The sequence below is a fragment of the Alligator mississippiensis genome, chromosome 1 (assembly GCF_030867095.1).
Source record: "Alligator mississippiensis isolate rAllMis1 chromosome 1, rAllMis1, whole genome shotgun sequence".
In the NCBI taxonomy this organism is placed as follows: Eukaryota; Metazoa; Chordata; order Crocodylia; family Alligatoridae; genus Alligator; species Alligator mississippiensis.
Window position 1 is genome coordinate 447,793,875 of NC_081824.1, and position 20,393 is coordinate 447,814,267.

General features: G+C 47.1%; 1 protein-coding gene across 1 annotated transcript in view; it reads right to left on the reverse strand.

Annotated features, from left to right (window-relative positions):
* Positions 1-13,982, reverse strand: part of PANX1 (pannexin 1) — a 46,310-nt gene extending 32,328 nt beyond the window's left edge. Inside the window, exon 1 of the mRNA XM_006266112.4 lies at positions 13,753-13,982. Within this exon, the coding sequence (XP_006266174.2) occupies positions 13,753-13,933 (181 nt within the window). The 5' untranslated portion in view covers positions 13,934-13,982. The remainder of the gene's footprint in view (positions 1-13,752) is intronic.
* Between the last annotated feature and the right edge of the window lie 6,411 nt (positions 13,983-20,393).

Sequence of the window (20,393 nt, forward strand, 5' to 3'; positions counted from 1 at the left end):
CAGTCCAATAACTTCCTGGATATTGTAGTCAGGCTGACCAGTTAGTAGAGGCAATAACTTATGAAGTATAACCTCATGCTATGTGGATGAAACCTCACAGCCTGCGATATAGAGGAGGTCACTCTGGAGCAGTGATTTTCCACCAGGGTGCCACAGGACCCTGGGGTGCCCCAAAATCCATTTAAGGGTTTTGTGGGGTGCCACACCACATTACCACTGTTAAGTGTACACCTACACGTGATTCACAAGACAAATCCAGTAGCTGCAAATAGTAAACCATAGCGTCAACGACCTGTTGTGGTTTTTCTGAGTTTGTTGCAACAGAAGAATTACTGTATTATTTTTCCATAGTCAAAAATAAGTGAAAGCCTAAGGACTGGTGTTTTCTGAGGTGTGTCTTGAGTCTCACAAGGGTGCCTTAATTTTAATTAGGTTGAGAACCACTACTCTAAGGATCTGGCATTCCCTCCTGTGTTTAATTTCTATAAAGCTGTAGGACACACAGCAGGGGCTTTCCAGGGGAGTGCTGGGGGAACAGCAGCTTAGCTTTAATTTATGGAGCGTGCGCAGGTGGGAGCTGGTCTTTCTCCAAATTTTTTTACAGGAGGAAATCTCAAATATCTGAAGTTGGGTGGAGGCAGGTTTTATACCTGCATTTCCTTAAGGAGCCAACCCAATGTCACCATTTGAACAGCACAGCTTCCAGCCCAAAGGCCCTCTTCCACACTAACATCAAGCTATTTGAATTTCCTCATCTTTCTACCCCTTCCTGGAGTGTGCTTCAGCCTCCTGGCCTACTCCTGGAATATGTTTGAGGCTTTTTGTTCTCTTTTCTCTTCCCACATAAGCCTCCCTTGCTTTATACCAACACCTTCAGGTACAACAGCTAGAATAGCTTCTTTAGACCAGCTACTCATGAAAAGCCAAGACCACTTGCTCCAGAGCTGAGCGAAGCTAAAGCTTACATCCTCGACAGAACTCTTTCTCCTGGTCGCTTGGATCACTGCAGACAACTCAGGGTAACCACGGATTTCAACTGTGTCCTGTGTGGTGCCAGGCTGCTGCCCTTCCCCAATGCACCATGGCGACTGTGACACACTCTAAATGATAACATGTAAAAACACATTACTTAATTCTACAAATAAAAATTTGAGATGCAAGAAATTACATTCTCTCAACAGACTAAGTTTTAATCTATTTATTCAAATATCCAGAAAAAGTAGCTCCATTGCCGAGTATAAATCTGGCACAAAATTAATTCACCAATTAATTACTAAATCCTTTAATAGTTCCAAGTACGTAGAAAGTATGTTGGGATTGTAGTGTGTATGGAAAGGGGGCTACAGGAACATAGGAGTGGAAGGTATCTCCTGGGCCACTGAGTCCAATCTTCTGCAATTGCAATAATTAACTAAAGGAATTCCCAGAAATGCCCCAAACTCCCTACAACATACCACAGGTAGAAGGCACAAGGGCACTGCCAATGTCTTACCAATGCAACAACAAGAAACAGTTAAAATGTACTCAGAAGATCCTGGTAAGAAGACTGTGCCCCACACTACAAAGGAAGGCAAATGCCACTCTCCAATCTGACCTAGGCATGGGCAGATCCAGGAGGAGCCAGTGTGGGGCATCTATGCCCCCCTTCAGCTGTGCAGGGCATGCACAGTGAGCTGTCTAAGCTTGCTGGCTTGTCAGTGTGACTCCAGAACCCAAGGGGGGAATACCACTACTGCTTGCCCCACACCCTTGCTTCTGCTGTCAAATTGGGCAACGAGCAAGGGGTTGAGGGGCTAGTAATAATGGCATTCATCCCCTAGGCTATGGAACTGTGCTGGCAAGCTCCAAGAGCTCACTGGGCACGCACCACACAGCCAAAGGGGTGTGCAAACAAATGCACCTCTGTACCCTCGCCTGGATCCATCCCTGGACTTAGGAGAAAAGTTCCTTCCCAATCCTAAATCTGGTGATCAGTATGACTGAGTGGAAAAGCAAGATGCTCTGGCTTGGAACCTCTGTATTTTTAGTACTGACAGGAGCATCAGTGCATCTCAGCCAAAAAAATAAAGCCAAAAGTAGGTTTAGTTGCGGCCAATATACCAATGCCTTGGAGGAAGGCAAAAAATAAAAGGAATCCCCACCCAAACCTCCACAAGCTGGAGCATTTATAAGGTGAACCTTCCTACCTAGCCCCAAGTGACAAGCAGCAAAAAACCCTGGGGCTTATGGTGTGTTCTCAGAAGGGCAGGGAAGCAAGAAACACAGGTAAAGGATGGGGTGGTGTAGAAGAGGAGTGACGTGTGGTATAATGGTAAGAGAGGTAAAAGGCTGTGTGATGGGCATTTGGTTGCCTATATTCAGAGAAAGGCAGTGTCTGGCCACCGTGCAATGTTAAAACTATGCATATACAGGGAAGGGCTGCTTGGATGGTTTGGGGTATGGAGGACATACCTAATGAAGACAGATTAAGAGAGCTTGGATTGTTAAAATTAGCAAAATGAAAGTTTGGAGGGGATATAATCAACCTTTACAAACACATTCATAGGATGAATATCATAGAGAAGAGCTAGTTAAGTTAAAGAATGATATGAGCACAAGATCCAAAGATAAGTACACACTGATCACAAACAAATTTAGACTAGAAATGAGAAGGCAACTTCTAAAACCAAAGGAGTGAAATTTTGGAACGGAGAAGTAGTGGGAGCCAAGAACTTGCAATTGTTAGTTATATGAGTACGTAATATATGAGAGTACTCAGCGTCCACTCAATGGTTGAAAGGAAACACAATCTCTGTGTGGGACACTTTAAGAAATCCCATATACTAGGGCTTCTGTCAGCTGCCTGCAGAGACCAGGGAAAAATCTCCCTTGTAGGCCAGGACAAATGTTTTCTCCCCATTGCCTAAGCCTGAAAGTCAAGCTAAGAGAAGAGAAGGTTGAAGGGTATTTTCTACTGACTCATCTCTGCAAAGTTTTCCAGGGTGCTTTACAGATCTTCTCTCTCTCTCTATCCCCTGATGGCTTTCTATGGTGCCAACGACTGTAGAACCTAAACAATGATACAAGCAGGAAAGCTTTAATTTTCAAAGCCTCAAGCATTCAAACCTTCACGGACATAAAAAATGTGCATCTAATCCCATATCTGAAATGTGTATCAAAATTTGTTTGCACAAAGTTCCAGTTACACGAGGGCTATAGATGTCCCCAACACCTAATTAAAATTAATATTTACCTTATAATTCATATAAAGCTAAACTGCAGCCACCTCTCAGGTGAAAATGGCAGTTGTTTGCTAGTACACAGCAACTTGCAGAATAGGGGAGAGAGTGAAGATGATGACAGTATCCAAGATTAATTGCTGAAGGAATCCAGGAAGGAAGAATATATTTATCCAGCTTAAATTTGGCCAGAGCACTTTTACTCTTTTGAAAAACAATTCCTGTACCCTGATGCATGGATATTTTCATGTGTGACTCATCCCTTGATTCTGCTTTCACATACAACTAATCTTGCTTCTCTGTTTTAGATTTTTGGTCTTCTTCAAACCTGAAATACTACATTTACTCAAATAAAGCTCCTTATCTTACATTCACATACAACAAAACATCATTAAATACATTGTCTATCATTAAACTGCCACCAAAAGTAGCACATACTTAATAATTAAAAGCAACCCTGAAGTTGATTAAGTGCAGCCAACACCGAATATAACTATGAAACACATGGCCCACATTGAGCAAACATACTAAACAGGAATCCTTTTATTTATAAATTTTATTAAAAACACACATATCCCCCTAAACTTACAGTTTCATATACTGTTTAATCTTGCTTTCCAAAAACTTCATATTGCAAAAATAACTACATATCCAAAAACATACAACTATATATATTAAACCCTTAAACAACATGCATCAACATCCCACACAAAACCCATACAGACCTCTTTTCTTCATAGAGAACCCTATGAAAAAATGCCTCCCCCCATAACCACCCGAAACTCTCCACCCCTCCCATCAGTCCTCTTTCGGTTCAGTGAAACAAGTGTGTTCAGTCCTTTTTCCTCCACTTCTTCTCCAATCACTTGTTTGTCCGGATGGATGTAGTATTTCAATTCATACAGCACTCTCGTACAGCACTCTCTTTCAGTGAAAGTCAACCCCTTCAAAACCCAGAGGTTTCTTCCTTTCCATAAACAAGTTTTAACACATGCTAATAAAGTTCTTAATTATATGTCCATAGGTCCCTTTAGCATGGGTTCATATAGTACCATCTCCTGCGCCAACAACAGGTTTATTTTGGTGACACTCAAGTGGCGGACCCTGTCACACACCCCCTTTGCATATGTACACTCCCAAAACACTTATCCCACCCTTTCTTCTTCCCTGCACCTCTCCCTTGCACCCTGATGAGCTCATCAAGCTCCATCCAGTTGCACGTCTCTCACCAGTAAGATATTTCTTACAACCATGCAAGCTAGGTCAGCGTGCTCCCTTTTAGTTGTTTACCTGTCACGGCTCCCCACACCTTCGCTTGTCCTTCTGTGAAGTTTCTCACCAGCACCATCCTGTCTCTCTCCCCTACTGCTTTCATCAATTTCTTATGATCCATCAGGGCTTCCAGCCCTACCTTCCTTTTTTTATACACCTTCCCTCCTGATGTGATCACTCAGCACTTGCCATGCCCATGAACTCTTCAAAGAGGTCTGATACAGTCCCCATTTTCTCAGCATTGCAGCTGTGTGAAATCAGGTGATCTGTGCTACTTTCCCCTCTCCCTTCATTACTGCCTTTCATACCATGCTGATGTATTTTGCAAAGATGAACAGTCCCAAATCCCGTAGCTCCCATTTCCCCCTATGTTTCTTGCTTTGTACAGTTCAGATGTAGGCAAATTTTATCTTTTGGCATCCCAGAAGAACACCGATATTTCCCTCTGGACTTTTGCTATCTGCCACTGCATCAGTGGGACTATAATTCCCATACATAAAATAATCAGCAGTAGCACAGCCTTAACCGCCGCCACTTTTCCAGCAAAGGACAGTGTCCTTCCAGACCATAACCAAAGTATTTGCTGTATCTTTGCTGTCAGCTTTTCCCCTTGATCTTCATGTATTTGTCACAACCCAAGGGTGTGATTTTTGTTTTGTGAGTGCTTCGGCACTGCTAAATTGTTCCTGCTAAATTGCAGCTTCTTTGCACGGTGGAGTTTTCTGCTGCAGAGGAGAACCCCGGTGCAAAAGAATTCCCGCCACCAGTAGCTCTCTTTTCAGGGTGCATTTCTTTGTTGCAGCACAGAAGTGCACGTTGCAAGGAGTTCCCGCCATTCGTATTCAAATTTGTGCCCCACCATTGGCTGGTTCTAAATTATTCCTACGTGGCGGCTAGTGATTGGCTTGCTAGCCATATAAAAAGCTTGAGTGGTTTCCGCCCAAGTTGGAGGACTCCACGAACACCAGGAGGAGGAGACTTCACACTGTGCGAAGATCTCTAAGCGCTGCGGAGCCTATCGGACCCAGCGTATTTCAAGCAGGCAACAGTGGTCTGATCAGCCTCTAGCCTCTCCCCGTCGCCGAGCGCAATCCTCGACGTATCCCTCTCCCTGCGTGCAAGTTCCACGGAGCCTAGCAAACTTCATGTGAGTCTATTCAGAGCTCTTCACTTCGAGTACTTCCTTTGGTTGGCGCGACAGGCTCGCGGTTTAGAGCCTCCAACCGGATGGGCTAGAAGAATGTTCACGGGAAGGAACTCTAGTCCGCCTCTCTTCTTTTCTATCTGTAACCGCAACTCAAGCAAGTTTCCCAGCCTACACCACGACCATCTTCGGTGTAAGTAAACAATCTTGAATCAACCATTACGCGTCCATGACTAATTCTAGTGTGCCGCCTGTTTTCTCCGACCCAGCGTGCCCGGGTTGCTGGCCACAGCCCGCGCGGCGCGAAAAAGGGCCCGGATCGCTCCCGGCCCACACAGTATTATCTTCTGGAAATTTTTCCTCATCCTCAAAGCCAGCATCTTGGCCATTATCTTATAGTCCATATTAAGGAGCACAATTGGTCTCCAGTTTTTCAGTTCTTTCCCCCTTTCTTGAAGACTAAGATCACAATGTCTCTTGGAAGATCCTTTCCTGCCTTGCCTGTTTTTACAAGATCCTTGAAAAAGTCCACTATATCCTTCGCTACCTATGCCCAAAACTTCCTGTAAAATTCCACCGCTAGTCCATCCGCTCCTTTAGTGATTTCCCTCTTTTAAAGGTTTTTAAGCACTCCTCCACTGCCTTTACATTTTTTTCTCCCATTTTCTTTGCTTCATCTACCAGGGTAGAGAAAAGATAGTGATTTTTTTATTTAATCATATTTTTATTTTTTTGTTAAGATGCTTTAAAAAAGTCAAAAACAACACCCCCATATAAAAATAGTTTTATTTTAAAATATGTTAAAGTTCTAAGATATTATCGTGGAACAGGGAGTATAACTTCTAATTATATACTATTTGAGACAATGTAGTCATGTAACCTTATTAGAAATGTTTTATAAATAGGTCACAACAGGCCATGGACTATATTGGGGGCCCAATCTTATGAGGTTCCCGGAGGATCCTCTATAGATTAGTAAAGATTAAAGAAAACCACTCTACCCAATGGGACTCAGTGCTCAGTCTAGACGATCCCATTAAGCACCTCTGTGATGCTTAGTTTCTGTTCTGAAACTGTGGATTTGTCTCCAGAGATAACATCCTTGCTAACAGCAGTATATGGAGATAAGCGATAACAGGACCTGATTAGTGATTACCTACCCATCAGCCCTCTTGTCTCTCTGCAAGTTTGTGTACACAGTCAAGCCCTTACACGTCTTGCTAAAAGCGCAAAGTTTCAAGAAGTTAAACGAATAGAGGATATCAAACAACAAGAACGCACTTTTTGTCGAAAACGATTAAATCAAGGCTTCCTGACCAGTGATTTAAATTATGATTTAAAATAGATTTGATTTAAATGAAATCCAGCCTATCCTATACTTTCAATCTCTTCCAGCAGATCCTTCGCTTTCTGTTTCCTCCTTCCGATAGAGCTCTTCATAAAAACTTCCTGTTGCCTCCAACACCTCCTCCTGCTTTTCCACCTGGGCACCACCTTCTTCCCGCACCACTTTTAGTTCTCCTTTTGCTGTCTTCACTCTAAACAAAAAGTACCAGTCCCACTCTTCGCTTTCTTCCACCCAGGGTGTTTCTGCTAAAAACGTTTTCTCTCTCATCTTTCTTTTCAATCTGTTTCTACCTCTTGCCTTGTTTCTGCTAGTTCTTCTTGTACCTGTCTTCCCTCTGTGGCTTCCTTCAGCCGCTCCTGCATCTTTCTTTGCAGCTCTCTCAGCATCTTTGTTCTTTTCCCTGTGGTTCTTCAGTCTTCCTTCCTGAAGAAGTCTCCTGTTCTCTTCTTTACCATCATCCACCATTCTCTGGTACTCTTAAAATATTTCTTCAGTGTTCTCCACCCCTCATACTCGTCTTGTAATAGTCACACATTTAACTTCCATGCTCCCCATCATCTTACAGGGCTCTTATCAAGACTCAGTTCCGTCTTCAACATCTCTTGATCACTAAATGCTACACACACGGTTGCTTTCTTCCTTATCTCTATTTATTCTGATACAAACACAAGTCAGTTCTTGATTGTTTCTTTCCACTGGGGTCAGTTCTAGTGAAAGTTTTCTCCCCTGCCCGTACATCTCTTAGTGACTCTTATTATATTTGCTAACAATCTGGATGAACTGCCTACGTTTCGGTCTCCTCTTTCCCCTGATCTGTCACCCGCTTCCATTATGCAACTGAAGTCCCCCACTATTATCTGAGGTATTTCTCTGACCATGTAAACTGCTAGCTTCTAAGCACAGCCTTCCTTGCCTCCCACTCTGGTGGTGCATATGCATTGAAAACTTGTATTTCTGCTCCCCCGAAAAACAGTATCATTCACTGCAGTCTGCCACTGATGATTTTTTCCACCTGCTTTGTTTTCACCTCTGCATTTTTTAATAATATTGCCACTCCAGGCATTTCTTTTCATTTGTTCCTGACCACCAAGACGGTCCCCATCTCAACTGTTTCTCAAAGTGTCTATATTCCTATTCCCCTGGTATACTACATTCTTGTACACAGATTATGTCTGCGCCGTTACTTGTTTCAGCACTGGTTCGATCTGTTCCCATTTTACTTTTTTAATACACTTCTGACATTAACAAATGCTAGCATCAGTGCCGTTGTGCTAGTTTTAAAATGAGTGTGCCTGTCTTGTTAAAGTTCGCCAGTGCTGCTGCTTGCCATGGCCAACTCCACCCCTCTGCCATTCTCATGCCTGTAGCTTTTTCAAGCTGCCTGACTGTCTTTGTATTCAGAAAGGCTTTCATTTTCTCTCCTCCCCATCTTTTCTTGACTCCCACTCTCTACTCCTTGGACTCATTTCTCTCATTTTCAGGTTCCTCTTTCCTGATTTTCTTCTCTTGTGGTTTCTTCCTTTCCCCTCCCTGACTCCTGGGCTCTTTTACTTGTTCCACCTCCATTTCTTCTGCTTGTTTGGATTCTTCTTTCCCCACCTCCATATTTGGGCTCTCTGCCACTCCCACCTCCCCTTCTCCTGCTTCTTTTTCTGCCACCTTAGTCACAGATATCAGTCCCCTCTTTCTTCCCTCTTGTGCCATCTCATCTTTCATTTGTACCTTGCTCTCACCCCTCTCTTCTCCTCCACTGTCCCTTTCTGACTCACGCTGTTCCTTAGGCAGTCTAACCTTACTTGCATAGGCTTTGGTCCATCTGCGATATAAATATCCCTCCCCACAACAGCTTGTGTATTTTAGGAATTTCTGGCACTCTGCAGCCTTATATCCTATAAACCTGAGGCACACAATAATACAAGATAATCTTGAAAATGTTGGCAATCTTCCCCTAAATTCAGTGGCATAACCTAGAAAAGTAGAAAATAATGCCTAAGTGCTATTTAAAGGCAGAGCATAATTTTTATAAAACTAAACACTCCAATACTGTTTACAAAGTTGGATACAAAATGTAAATCAGTGTCATCTTTTGGATGTGGAAAGCCCCTCACTAATTTCCCAGAAATTAAAAGAATCTGTGCTTAAATCACAATTCCTGTTTAAGGATTTTTTGGAAACAGAGTACAAAGATATAGAGCCAAGAAGCATGTGTGCAAGCAATCTTGACCTGGCACATGCAATCATCAATCATAAATTCCACATAATTTTTTCTGGGAGATTTCAGGGAAATCTGGGAGATAATCATAAAAACCAAATTATGTGGTTAAGGAGGCAGTTTTCAGTCAGATATTTCTTCAGAAAATAGTCCCGAACTTCCATGTGACTTTCCCTCACAGAATGATTTCAGAATCTAACTCTAATTTACTACTTATCTACTCTACATATGAGAAACATAAAATACAGTTCATCCAACACTATTTCCCTATAGTGATAGCTTATAAAAGGATGCACCCTATAGTTCACTACAGCACAGTAGATTGATTGATTAACAAGAGGCAAAATTTAGGCACCCCAGTCCAAAATTGAAATTGTGAAAACTCCTGCTCAGCTGCTGCCTAACCTTGGAGGCACCTAAACTTCAGTCATCTTTCTTTTTTCTTTCAAGTGCTGTGAATTGGGCCTTTGCAAATGTCTAGAACTGCCTGCAGCTTGATGGCTAGGCAGTGCAGCACAGTGCCTAGCTCAGATAAAGTTCATCAGGGTCAAGGAACTAAATGCTCCTTCCTTGAAAGACTTGATCCAGAAGGTGGATTCTGAGCATGTTGAACACACATCACAGCATGAGGCACTAAGGGCAATGATGACCACAACTTGCTCTAAAATGCATCTCAAAGAAGAGATGGTAACTCCCCACTTATACCTGGAAGGGCCAAATTCAGACTCTTCCTCTCTCTGACAGGGAATCAAACCCCCAGCTCCCATGCCTGGAGGTGATAGGATATTCTTAGAAGGACACTTTCCATACCTCCTGCTGTGCAGCTGTGACACTGGGCAGCAAAGCATGCACAATTCAGTGGCCCTAGAGGGAGAGCATAAAACAGAGAACTACATAGCCTAATTGTCAGGATACTTGCTGGGGGGATAGGGGGAAGGGAAGAGAAGGGCTGGGGTGAACAATTCCCAGGACTGTAGTTTATCCAATTACTTGAATAAAATAATACATGAAAGAGTCCTGGGGCATAGGTCAGAACCTAGGTCTGTACTCTGCTTGTTCCCCTCCCACACCCATGAACAATGGTCTCTATTACGCAGCGTCTGTGGCCCAGTGAATCTTATTCTATTTGTTGCACAGGGACATAGAAATGAGGTGGAAAATGACCTCTCCCCACATACACACAGCCTGTATCATAGTGTTTAGGACACTCTCCTGGGAACTGTGGATCTGAATCCTCTTAGGGCAGGGGCGGGCAGTTATTTCAGGCAGAGGGCCGCTCACTGAGTTTTGGCAAGCCATCAAGGGCTGCATGACAGGCAGCCAGGGGCAGATAAATATTAATTTTCTAACATTTTTAGGGGCCCCATGGGCTGGATAGAATGGCCTGGCAGGCCACATTTTGCCTACCTCTACCTTAGGGAGAAGTTGTCTTATACCCAGGTCTCTTATTTCCTGGGTGAGTGATCTGGCCACTAAACTATTATATAAAGGCAGAAGTAGCTCCCTGCCATCCCTCACATTTTCAAACAGTAAGTCTACTCAGTTCTTTGAAAGAAAGGACATGGGTGCCTATCTTAGTCAGGGATGATTCAGCCTTGAGCAAGGGGCTGGAGTAGATGACCTCATAAGATCCCCTCTAGCCCCATTTTCCTAAGATCTTATGTGATTGGTTGGTCCCAAATAGACACAGGTGCCTCCCTCTTACCCCAAGTAAGACATCTGAGGGTTGAGATTTTGGATTCCCCCCATTCTCAGCGTTTCCTTATTGTCTACCTGTAGCCATCAGAGCAGTGGGATGCTGCCTTTAGGCAGCTCCCCACTCAGTTGGCTACCTGTTTTTGACCTAATTCTAAGATGCCCGATTCTCCCCCCATCCTGAATAGGGAGCCTAAAACACCTAACAGAGAAGCCAGGAACCTAGAGCTCTTATACATATGTGGGGAGGCTGCTTCAACGTGCTGTAATTATGATTAATTGAGTCTGCTGGACCGTGGTAATTACCACGGTCCAGGAGACTCTAGCATCACATGCATTTCTCTAGCAGACTCTAGCATCACAAGTATCTCTGCACTGAAAGGTCTGTTCAAAAAGCTTTAGCTCAAAGCGTTCCACCGCCATTTTTCAGTGTGGGGACACTGATACACATGATGCTCCTGGCGCTTTAATTAGCATGGCTCTTGGAGCTGCACATCTATAAATGCCCCTCGATACTAGGTGATCCAAGACACAAATTTGAGACACCTAAAATCTGGCTCAGAACACTTACTACAGCAAGTGGGACTAGTCCCATCAATAAGTTTACATGTTTGCCAGATCAGGCCTTAAAACTATTACCAGTTAAGTCACAAATTTTCTAATTTACAGCTTAAGTTCAGATAAGATTGTGACTTGCCTTGGGAGGGCTAGTGGTGGAGGTTGCAGAGGGGACCATGCCACCCACCCAAAGGCCAGTTATAGTCCCTGCAGTTGTAAGACTGCACGGACTGAGCTCTCTGTGCACACTCAGGCAGGGATATCTTTCCAAAGGAAGGGGCGGTAGGAGAGAGCAAACAGGCCATGCCTCAAGCTCAGGGATGGATGGTCTCCCCCATGGTACAGTCTTGATTTCCCGCTGGGGTACTACAGTTAAAAGTATCTACCCCCTCTTTGGGACTGTATCATAAAGGCTCCATTCAAATACTGCAGATCACTTCTGGAGTCTGTAGAACACTGTCATGCCACAAAATTAATCACAGCCAACCATACATCCGTAGCATCAAACTTTGAAAAGAAAGGGGGTGGGAGGGCTTTTACAATCCATGGAACAGAATCTGGGAACCCCCGTCATAAACCATGAGTAACTTACATGTCCTTTGCCCTTTAATCTTGTGTGTGCATGACCATTTTTCTGGGACTGAGAAAAGCAACGTGACATTTGAGAAATCAATGGCAAAGACATTTGACCTCTATAATCACGTTTAGGAGAATGCTGCTGTTAATAACAGACAATCAGAGCAGGGAGAGAAAAAGCATGAAAAAAGATAGATCAGTAGCTGGGATGTCAGCATGGGCTTAAGAGATGAGACCCCCATTTCACCTCTGAGTTCTCCTTCTGACCTTGGGTAAGTCACTGGGTCACTCTGTGTCTTGGTTCCCCACATACACAATTGGGATAAAAGCCCTTCGTCACCTGCAGTCTCTCAGCATAAACATGCTACAGACTGTAAGGTTCTCAGATACTCGAAGGGCCATAAACATGCCAAAGGTAACAGCACGTAAAATAAAGCACTTCCGATATACTGTAATGTCAAAGTCCAGCAAAGAACACACGTAAACATAACAATCAAACATTTTTTCCCCTCCAAATGTAACATCATTTAATGGCGGAATGGAAAGAGAACGATGGAGCAGAGACGGCCAGGGCTTTGCCTGGATTGCTATACAAGAACAGCCATTTACTGGGTCAGCCCATGGGTCCATCTTGCCCGCTTGCCCGTCACATGGGGCAGAGAGTGGATGCTGGAAGAGAGAGTGAACTAGATCTGACCAGGGCTCTTCCACCCCATCCCCGCTGTTCATCTCTGGTTTGCAGCCTCCAGCATTTAAGGGCTAGGAAGTCCTGTTTCAGAGGCTGTGCCCTGCACTCCAGTGCTCATCAGCTCCTCATTTTCCTTTCCTCCAAGAGTGTGTCCCATTCCTTTTTGAATTCGCCAGCTAAAGTATCAGCTCCCACAACTCCTGGTGACGAGTTCACACTTTAGTTACACGCTGGGTGAAAGAGAACCTCCTTTGGTTCGTTACGTGTATACACGTGCTCCCGAAGTGGGAGAGGGGGGTGCTTTGATTAGAGCAGCTCTAATTAAAACGCCCGGAGCGTCTCATGTATTGGGCTTAAAAATGTTGGTTGAGGGACTTTATGTAAAGCTCATCAAACGAGCTTGAGATAAAGCACCCCCACTGCCATTTTTACGTGTGGGGATGCTGATACACGAGATGCTGGAGGCTGCTATCAGACTCAATTGACTGAGTCTGCCCCGACGCTGCCACTGGAGCGTATCAGAGCACCCTTGCTGCTCGTGTATCAGCGCCCTTAGCTCTAGTCTTGCCAGAGTCCATAATCAATCCCCGCTGACTTTCTCTTCGCCGTCTGGGATTCAGCAACCCACTCTCCTGCCCCGCCACAAGCATCTCTCCTGCACTGACCGCACCTCGCCTCCTCCCGGAGCCCCTCGCTGCCCTTCTCCGGACCCGCTCCTAGGTCCTTTCTGCGGCGCTGACCACCTCCAGAGCAGACCATGGCTAAGAGGGGCGCGGCGGTACTTCCACAGCCTCCCAGAAAAGCCCCCTCCCTAACGCGCTCGCCAAGTAAACACGAAGCAAGCTTCTCCAACATGAAGTCTGAGAGCCACCAGTCTATAGGGGGCAAATCCACCCTGCCTCCTGCCTGGCTTCAGACTCCCGGGGGCTTAAGAGACCTCAACCCGCCCTAATGCAACGTGACTCCGTGGCTAGAAGCAAAGGGGAAGCGAGGGGCCGGGGCCGATGCAGACACAACAGCGGGCGGGCCGGGCCGCGTTACCGATGGAGATCTCCTGCGCGAAGGCGAGCGAGATGAGCAGCAGCGGCAGCCCCACGGCGATGCACGTGACGATCTTGTCCAGCGCCAGCTCCAGCCGCAGCCCCTTGTAGCGGCTCTCGGCCGGCTCCTTCAGCAGGAAGTCGGAGAAGACATACTCGGTGGCGAGGTGCGCTATGGCCATGGCCCGCCGCTTCCCTCCACTGCTCTGCGGCGGCGCCCGGCGGCTCGACTCGGCTCGGCTCGGCGCGCCCCGCCCCGCCCCGCCCCGGCTGCAGCGCCCTCCCCTGCCCGCCGGCGGGGCCGCCTCCCGCCGCCAAGGAGCCGAGGTACCGGGTTGCAGCCGCCCGCGCGCCCGCCCGGCCTCCGAGTCGCGTCCTGCAACGCTGGAGGCTGCGAGCCCCCCGGGCTCTCTCCCCTCTGCCCGCCCTCCCCCCCCGACACCAGCGCACGGATCTGGGCGCTGGCCCAGTAACTGGCCACTTGGGGTGTTTTCAGGAGGGCTCCGCTGCTCTTCTGCCTGCAGGTGCGGTGCCCTGAGTGTCTGGGCTGCCGCTGCCAGTCCCCATGGCTTCAGTCCGCTCCGAGAAAGCTGGCGTGTGAGGACCGTGCAGGCCCAGGCGGTATCACTGCAGCCTGTGAAGCTGCATCTTGGCTACCCCAGATTAATGCCAGGGAGGGTATGTGTGCCCACACTCACTGGCAATGTGAAGTGGGTGCACGTGCACCCTCTGCAAAAAGGCGTTGCCGGCAGCACCTGTGGGCAGTCGCCACTCGCCACCCCCACCCTTGCTGCTTACGCCGCTGGCAGTGTATGTGGGCAGTCTGCGAGGACTGCTGGCCACTGCCGACGCTATCCGCAGGCAGTCACGGACCACCAGTCAGCGTCCATCACTGACACCGCCGCGGCTGCCTGCGGGAGCTCCCCCTCGCCACCTCACGTTCCTGCCGCCAACAGCATGGCTGCCACCTGTGGGAGCTCACCATGACCCCTCATGTCCATGCTACAGTCGCACTTTGGGTGGGACTGTATAAACCCAGAGGTTTATACACTTTGGGTGGCGGTATAAACACAGAGGTATTAGCCCTGGTAGTCTGAAGTCAGGCAGGAAGCAGGTTAGATTTGCATCCTATAGACCAGTGGTTCTCAAACTTTTTTTTTTGGTGGACCACTTGAAAATGGCTGAGGGTCTCGCAGACCACTTAATAAACTTTTTAATCGAAGCACACAACTCCTATTTTCCTTTCTGCAGATTACCTAAATGGAGCTCACAGACCAGTGGTGGGCCACGGACCACTGTTTGCGAACCTCTGCTGCAGACCAATGATTCTCCACCAGGAGGTCAGGGGTCCTGGGGTAGCATGAGATCTTCTGAAGGGTGCATTGAGGTGTGAGGAGATAAGTACAGGCTCAGGCTTGCCTCCGTGGCTGCTGCCTGCACCCTTTGCCAGGAGCCCCTGCCGTGGATGCAAATAAATTAGGTTTTGAAGTGGCGTGCTGCTCAATTCACAGGCAGTATGGAGATGCCTCGAGTCAAAAAAGGTTGAGACACACTGTTGTAGATTAACTAAATCAGAGATGCATAGCATAAGCTTTCATAAGCAGTGGGTTTACTTCATGAGATGCATTTTCAGCAGAGATAGGAAAGTATCTGTTACCATACAAAGCACTGGTGAGACCTCTCATGGAAGGCTGCATACAATTCTGGTCACCCTGTTCAAGAAAGATGAATTCAGACAGAAAAATCAGGAGACTAATGTCTGTTTTACAAAAGACGACAAAAAAACCTGCTGCTTTGTTCAAGTAAAATAAAGGTGGGGCGGGAGGGGGGGGTGTATGTTTGCTTCCTATAAATACATTATGGGGAGTAAATGCCAGGGAGAGATGTAAGCCAAAGAACAAACAAAGGTTACCAGAGATGTATAGCATAAGCTTTTGTTAAACAGATGGCTTTACTTCATCAGGTGAAGCACTGAATGAGGTAAAGTGATCTGTTTAACACAAGCTTATGCTATGCATTTCTGGTTTCGTCAGCCTGTAAGGTGCAAATCTACCCTGCCTCCATATCCTGCCTGTAACTGTGGGATAACTGTTTATTTGTACAGGGGAAAAATGGAAAATTCCTCCATCTAAACCAGGGGCAGGCAAAATACAGCCCGCGGGCCATATCCAGCCCATCAGGCAATTCCATCCAGCCTGTGGGGACCTTCCGTAAGCCTGGCCCTGGGCTGCCCCTCTGCAAGCTAGCACCTCCACGCAAGAGATGTGGCTCTGGTTGCTAAATAACCACCCCCCAACCCAGCCTGGCCTGGCCCATGCCAGCCCCAAGGTGTCAGTCCCATAGTTGTTTCCCAGCCTTCCTCCTTCAAGTGGGAATTCAGGTAAGGGCCCTACCGGGCCAGGGGCCAGAGACACCCACTGAGGGGGAAAGGGGACAGGAGTACGGGGAGCTGCATGCTATGGGGCCAGGCTGGGCTGGCATTGCATGCTGCAGGAGGGCTGGAGTTTGCACTGTGGGGCTGGCCCTGCCTGCTGCCACTATGTGCACCCAGGGACTCCGGATGGAGCTGTGCATTATGGAGCGGGGTGGGACTGGCCCCGCATGCTGCTCTTCCGTGCAGCCAGGGACTTGAGCAGGAGCGCTATGGGGCTGGGTGCGGCTGGCCCCACATGTGCTGCCATGTGTAGCCAGGGACTCAGGCAGGAGCTGCGTGCTATGGGGCTGGGCATGTCTGGCCCTGCTTGCTGACACTTGTGGCGCAAGAGACTTGCTCACACCAGGGACTCTGAGGACCTACCCCCACACACACTCCACCTGACCCCACATACACCCAAATCCATCCTCCCACAGCCCCCACACACCCCACACCCCACCATACTCCCACACACCCCAGTTCTCCACCCTCCCCCACACACACCCATGCACACACAGTTTAGGAACCACTGGATTACAGATACTCTTGTGCATGGTGGTGGGCAAAGCCAGGTGACTGAAAGGTCCCTGAGCCTGAGCAGGCAGTCAGGGAAGCTGACTGCAGAGAAGCAGTACCCAGGGAAAAAAGGCCATCCATAAGGGTGAGACAAGTTTAGCTCTAGGAGAGGATGGATAAAAATCAACAATTAAAAAAAATGTAAAATGGAGTTTATTTTATTTAAATCACATTTTTTTATTTAATCATATTTTTGTGATTTTTGTTGTTGTTAACATGCTATATAAAGATAGTTTTAATTTAAGATATGTTAAAGCTCAAAGATATCATGGAATAGGGATTACAACTTCTAATTATATATCATTTGAGACAATATATTCATGTAACTTGTTTAGAAAAGTTTTATAAATAGGTTGCAACAGGACTATATTAGGAGCCTGGTCTTATGGATCTATAGATTAGTAAAGATTAAAGAAAACCACTCTACCCAATGGGACTCAGTGCTCAGTCTAGAAGATCCCATTAAGCACCTCTGTGATGCTTAGTTTCTGTTCTCAAACTGTGGATTTGTGTCTCCAGAGCTAACATCCTAGTTGACAGCAGTATATGGGAATCAGAGCTGGGGGGCAGCAAAGGCACCAGTCACAGGGCTCAAGTGCCTATACACTAACGCTAAGAGCATGGGGAGCAAGCAGGATGAACTAGCACTCCTGCTTGCAGAAAACACCTATGACTTAGTAGGGCTAACAGAAACCTGGTGGGATTCTTCCCACGACTGGGTGGTACATATTGAGGGTTATAAACTGTACAGAAAGGACAGGGTGGGGAAGAAAGGGGGAAGGGTTGCGCTCTATGTCAATGAGCAATATACATCGACCCTTATCAAGACGGAATCGAAGGAGGAGAAAGTAGAAGGATTGTGGGTTAGGTTACATGGGGGTCAAGGAGAAAGGGATTTGGTGGTAGGGGTCTGCTACAGACCCCCACACCAAGGGGAAGAGCTAGATATGGGGCTCCTGAGGCAGCTCTTGGAGACCATAAAAACTAAGGAGGCGGTAGTCATAGGGGACCCAACTACCCAGACATCTGCTGGGAGATGCAGACAGCAAAGTCCCACCGTTCATGCAGGTTCCTATCCTGTGTACAGGACCTCCACCTGACGCAGGAAGTACATGGTCCCACTAGGGGGAATGCCTTACTGGACCTGGTATTGGCAACGGGGGATGACATGGTAGGGGACCTACAGATCGGTGGTCACCTGGGGGACAGTGATCACCAAATAATAGAATTCATCATAAGGCATCGAGTGGGTAAGGTAACAAGTAGGGTGAAAGTGCTAGACTTTAGGAAAGTTGATTTCAATGAACTCAGGCGATTAGTCAAGGATGCACTGCAGAGTAGGAGTTTTGAAGAGATGGGAGCCCAGGAAGGGTGGCTGTGCCTTAAGGAAATGATCCTTCGGGCACAGAGGGAGACGATCCTGATGCAGGGAAACAGAGGAAAGGGGCCAGAAAGCTTCCCTGGCTGACCAGAGAAATCCAGAGCAGCCTACGGGCTAAAAGGGGAGCATATAAAAAGTGGAAACGGGGAGAGATTACCAAAGAGGAGTATACATCCTCTGCTTGCGCTTGTAGGGAGGCAGTTAGACAGGCCAAAGCTACCATGGAGCTGAAGATGGCATCCCAAGTTAAGGATAACAAGAAATTGTTTTTCAGCTATATAGGGAGTTAAAGGAAGGCCCAGGGAGGAATAGGACCCCTACTAAATGGGCATAAGCAATTGGTGACAGACAGGGGGGACAAGGCTGAACTCCTCAATGAGTTCTTTGCCTCAGTGTTCCTAAGCGAGGGGCAAGACAAGGCTCTCACTGGGGTTGTAGAGAGGCAGCAGCAAGGCACCAGACTACCATGCGTAGACCCTGAGATGGTGCAGAGTCACTTGGAGGAACTGGATGTGTTTAAGTCGGCAGGCCCAGATGAGCTCCATCCAAGGGTACTGAAGGCACTGGCTGACGTCATTGCGCAGCCACTGGCGGGAATATTTGAGCACTTGTGGCGCGCGGGCCAGGTCTCGGAGGACTGGAAAAGGGCCAACGTGGTCACCATTTCAAGAAGGGGAGGAAGGAGGACCCAGGCAACTATAGGCCATTCAGTCTCACCTCCATCCTTGGCAAAGTCTTTGAAAAAATTATCAAGGTTCACATTTGCGAGAGCCCAGCAGGAAAAATTATGCTGAGGGGAAACCAGCACGGGTTCATAGCAGGTAGATCATGCCTGACTAATCTAGTCTCTTTTTATGACCAGGTTACAAAATGCCCAGACACAATAGTAGGGGTGGATGTCGTATACTTAGACTTCAGGAAGACCTTTGATATGGTATCCCACCCCATACTGGTGAACAAGTTAAGAGGCTGTGACTTGGATGACTACACAGTCCGGTGGGTGGCGAATTGGCTAGAGGGTCGTACCCAGAGAGTCATAGTGGATGGGTTGGTATCGACCTGGAAGGGTGTGGGCAGTGGAGTCCCGCAGGGCTCAGTCCTAGGACCGATACTCTTCAATGTCTTCATCAGCGACTTGGACGAGGGAGTGAAGTGTACTCTGTCCAAGTTTGCGGATGACACAAAAATGTGGGGAGAAGTAGACATGCTGGAGGGCAGGGAACAACTACAAGCAGACCTGGACAGGTTGGACAAATGGGCAGAAAACAACAGAATGCAATTCAACAAGGAGAAATGCAAGCTGCTGTACCTAGGGAGGAAAAATGTCCAGCATACCTACTGCCTAGGAAATGACCTGCTTGGTGGAATGGAAGCGGAAAGGGATCTTGGAGTCCTAGTGGACTCCAAGATGAACATGAGTCGTCAGTGTGACGAAGCCATCAGAAAAGCTAATGGCACTTTATCGTGCATCAGCAGATGCATGACGAACAGAACCAAGAAGGTGATACTTCCCCTCTATCGGGCGCTGGTCAGACCGCAGTTGGAGTACTGCATGCAGTTTTGGGCGCCACACTTCAAGAGGGATGTGGATAACCTGGAGAGGGTCCAGAGAAGGGCCACTCGAATGGTTAGGGGCTTGCAGGCCAAGCCCTATGAGGAGAGACTGGGGCACCTGGACCTCTTCAGCCTCCGCAAGAGAAGGTTGAGAGGCAACCTTGTGGCTGCCTATAAGTTCATCACTTGGGCACAGAAGGGAATTGGTGAGGTTTTATTCACCAAGGTGCCCCTGGGGGTTACAAGAAATAATGGCCATAAACTAGCAGAGAGCAGATTTAGACTGGACGTTAGGAAGAACTTCACAGTTGGAGTGGCCAAGGTCTGGAACGGGCTCCCAAGGGAGGTGGTGCTCTCCCCTACCCTGGGGGTCTTCAAGAGGAGGTTAGATAGGCATCTAGCTGGGGTCATCTAGACCCAGCACTCTTTCCTGCCTATGCAGAGGGTCGGACTTGATGATCTATTGAGGTCCCTTCTGACCCTGGCATCTATGAATCTATGAGAGATAACAAGACCTGATTAGTTATTACCTACCCATCAGCCCTCTTGTCTTTCTGTTTGTTTGTGTACACAGAATCAAGCCTTTACCTCTCTCTAAAAGTGCAAACTTTCAAGAAGTTAAATGAATAGATATCAAACAAGAATGCACTTTTTTGTGATTAAGTTGAGGCTTCCTGACCAGTGATTTAAATCAAACCTGCCTGCCCTGGGAGTTATT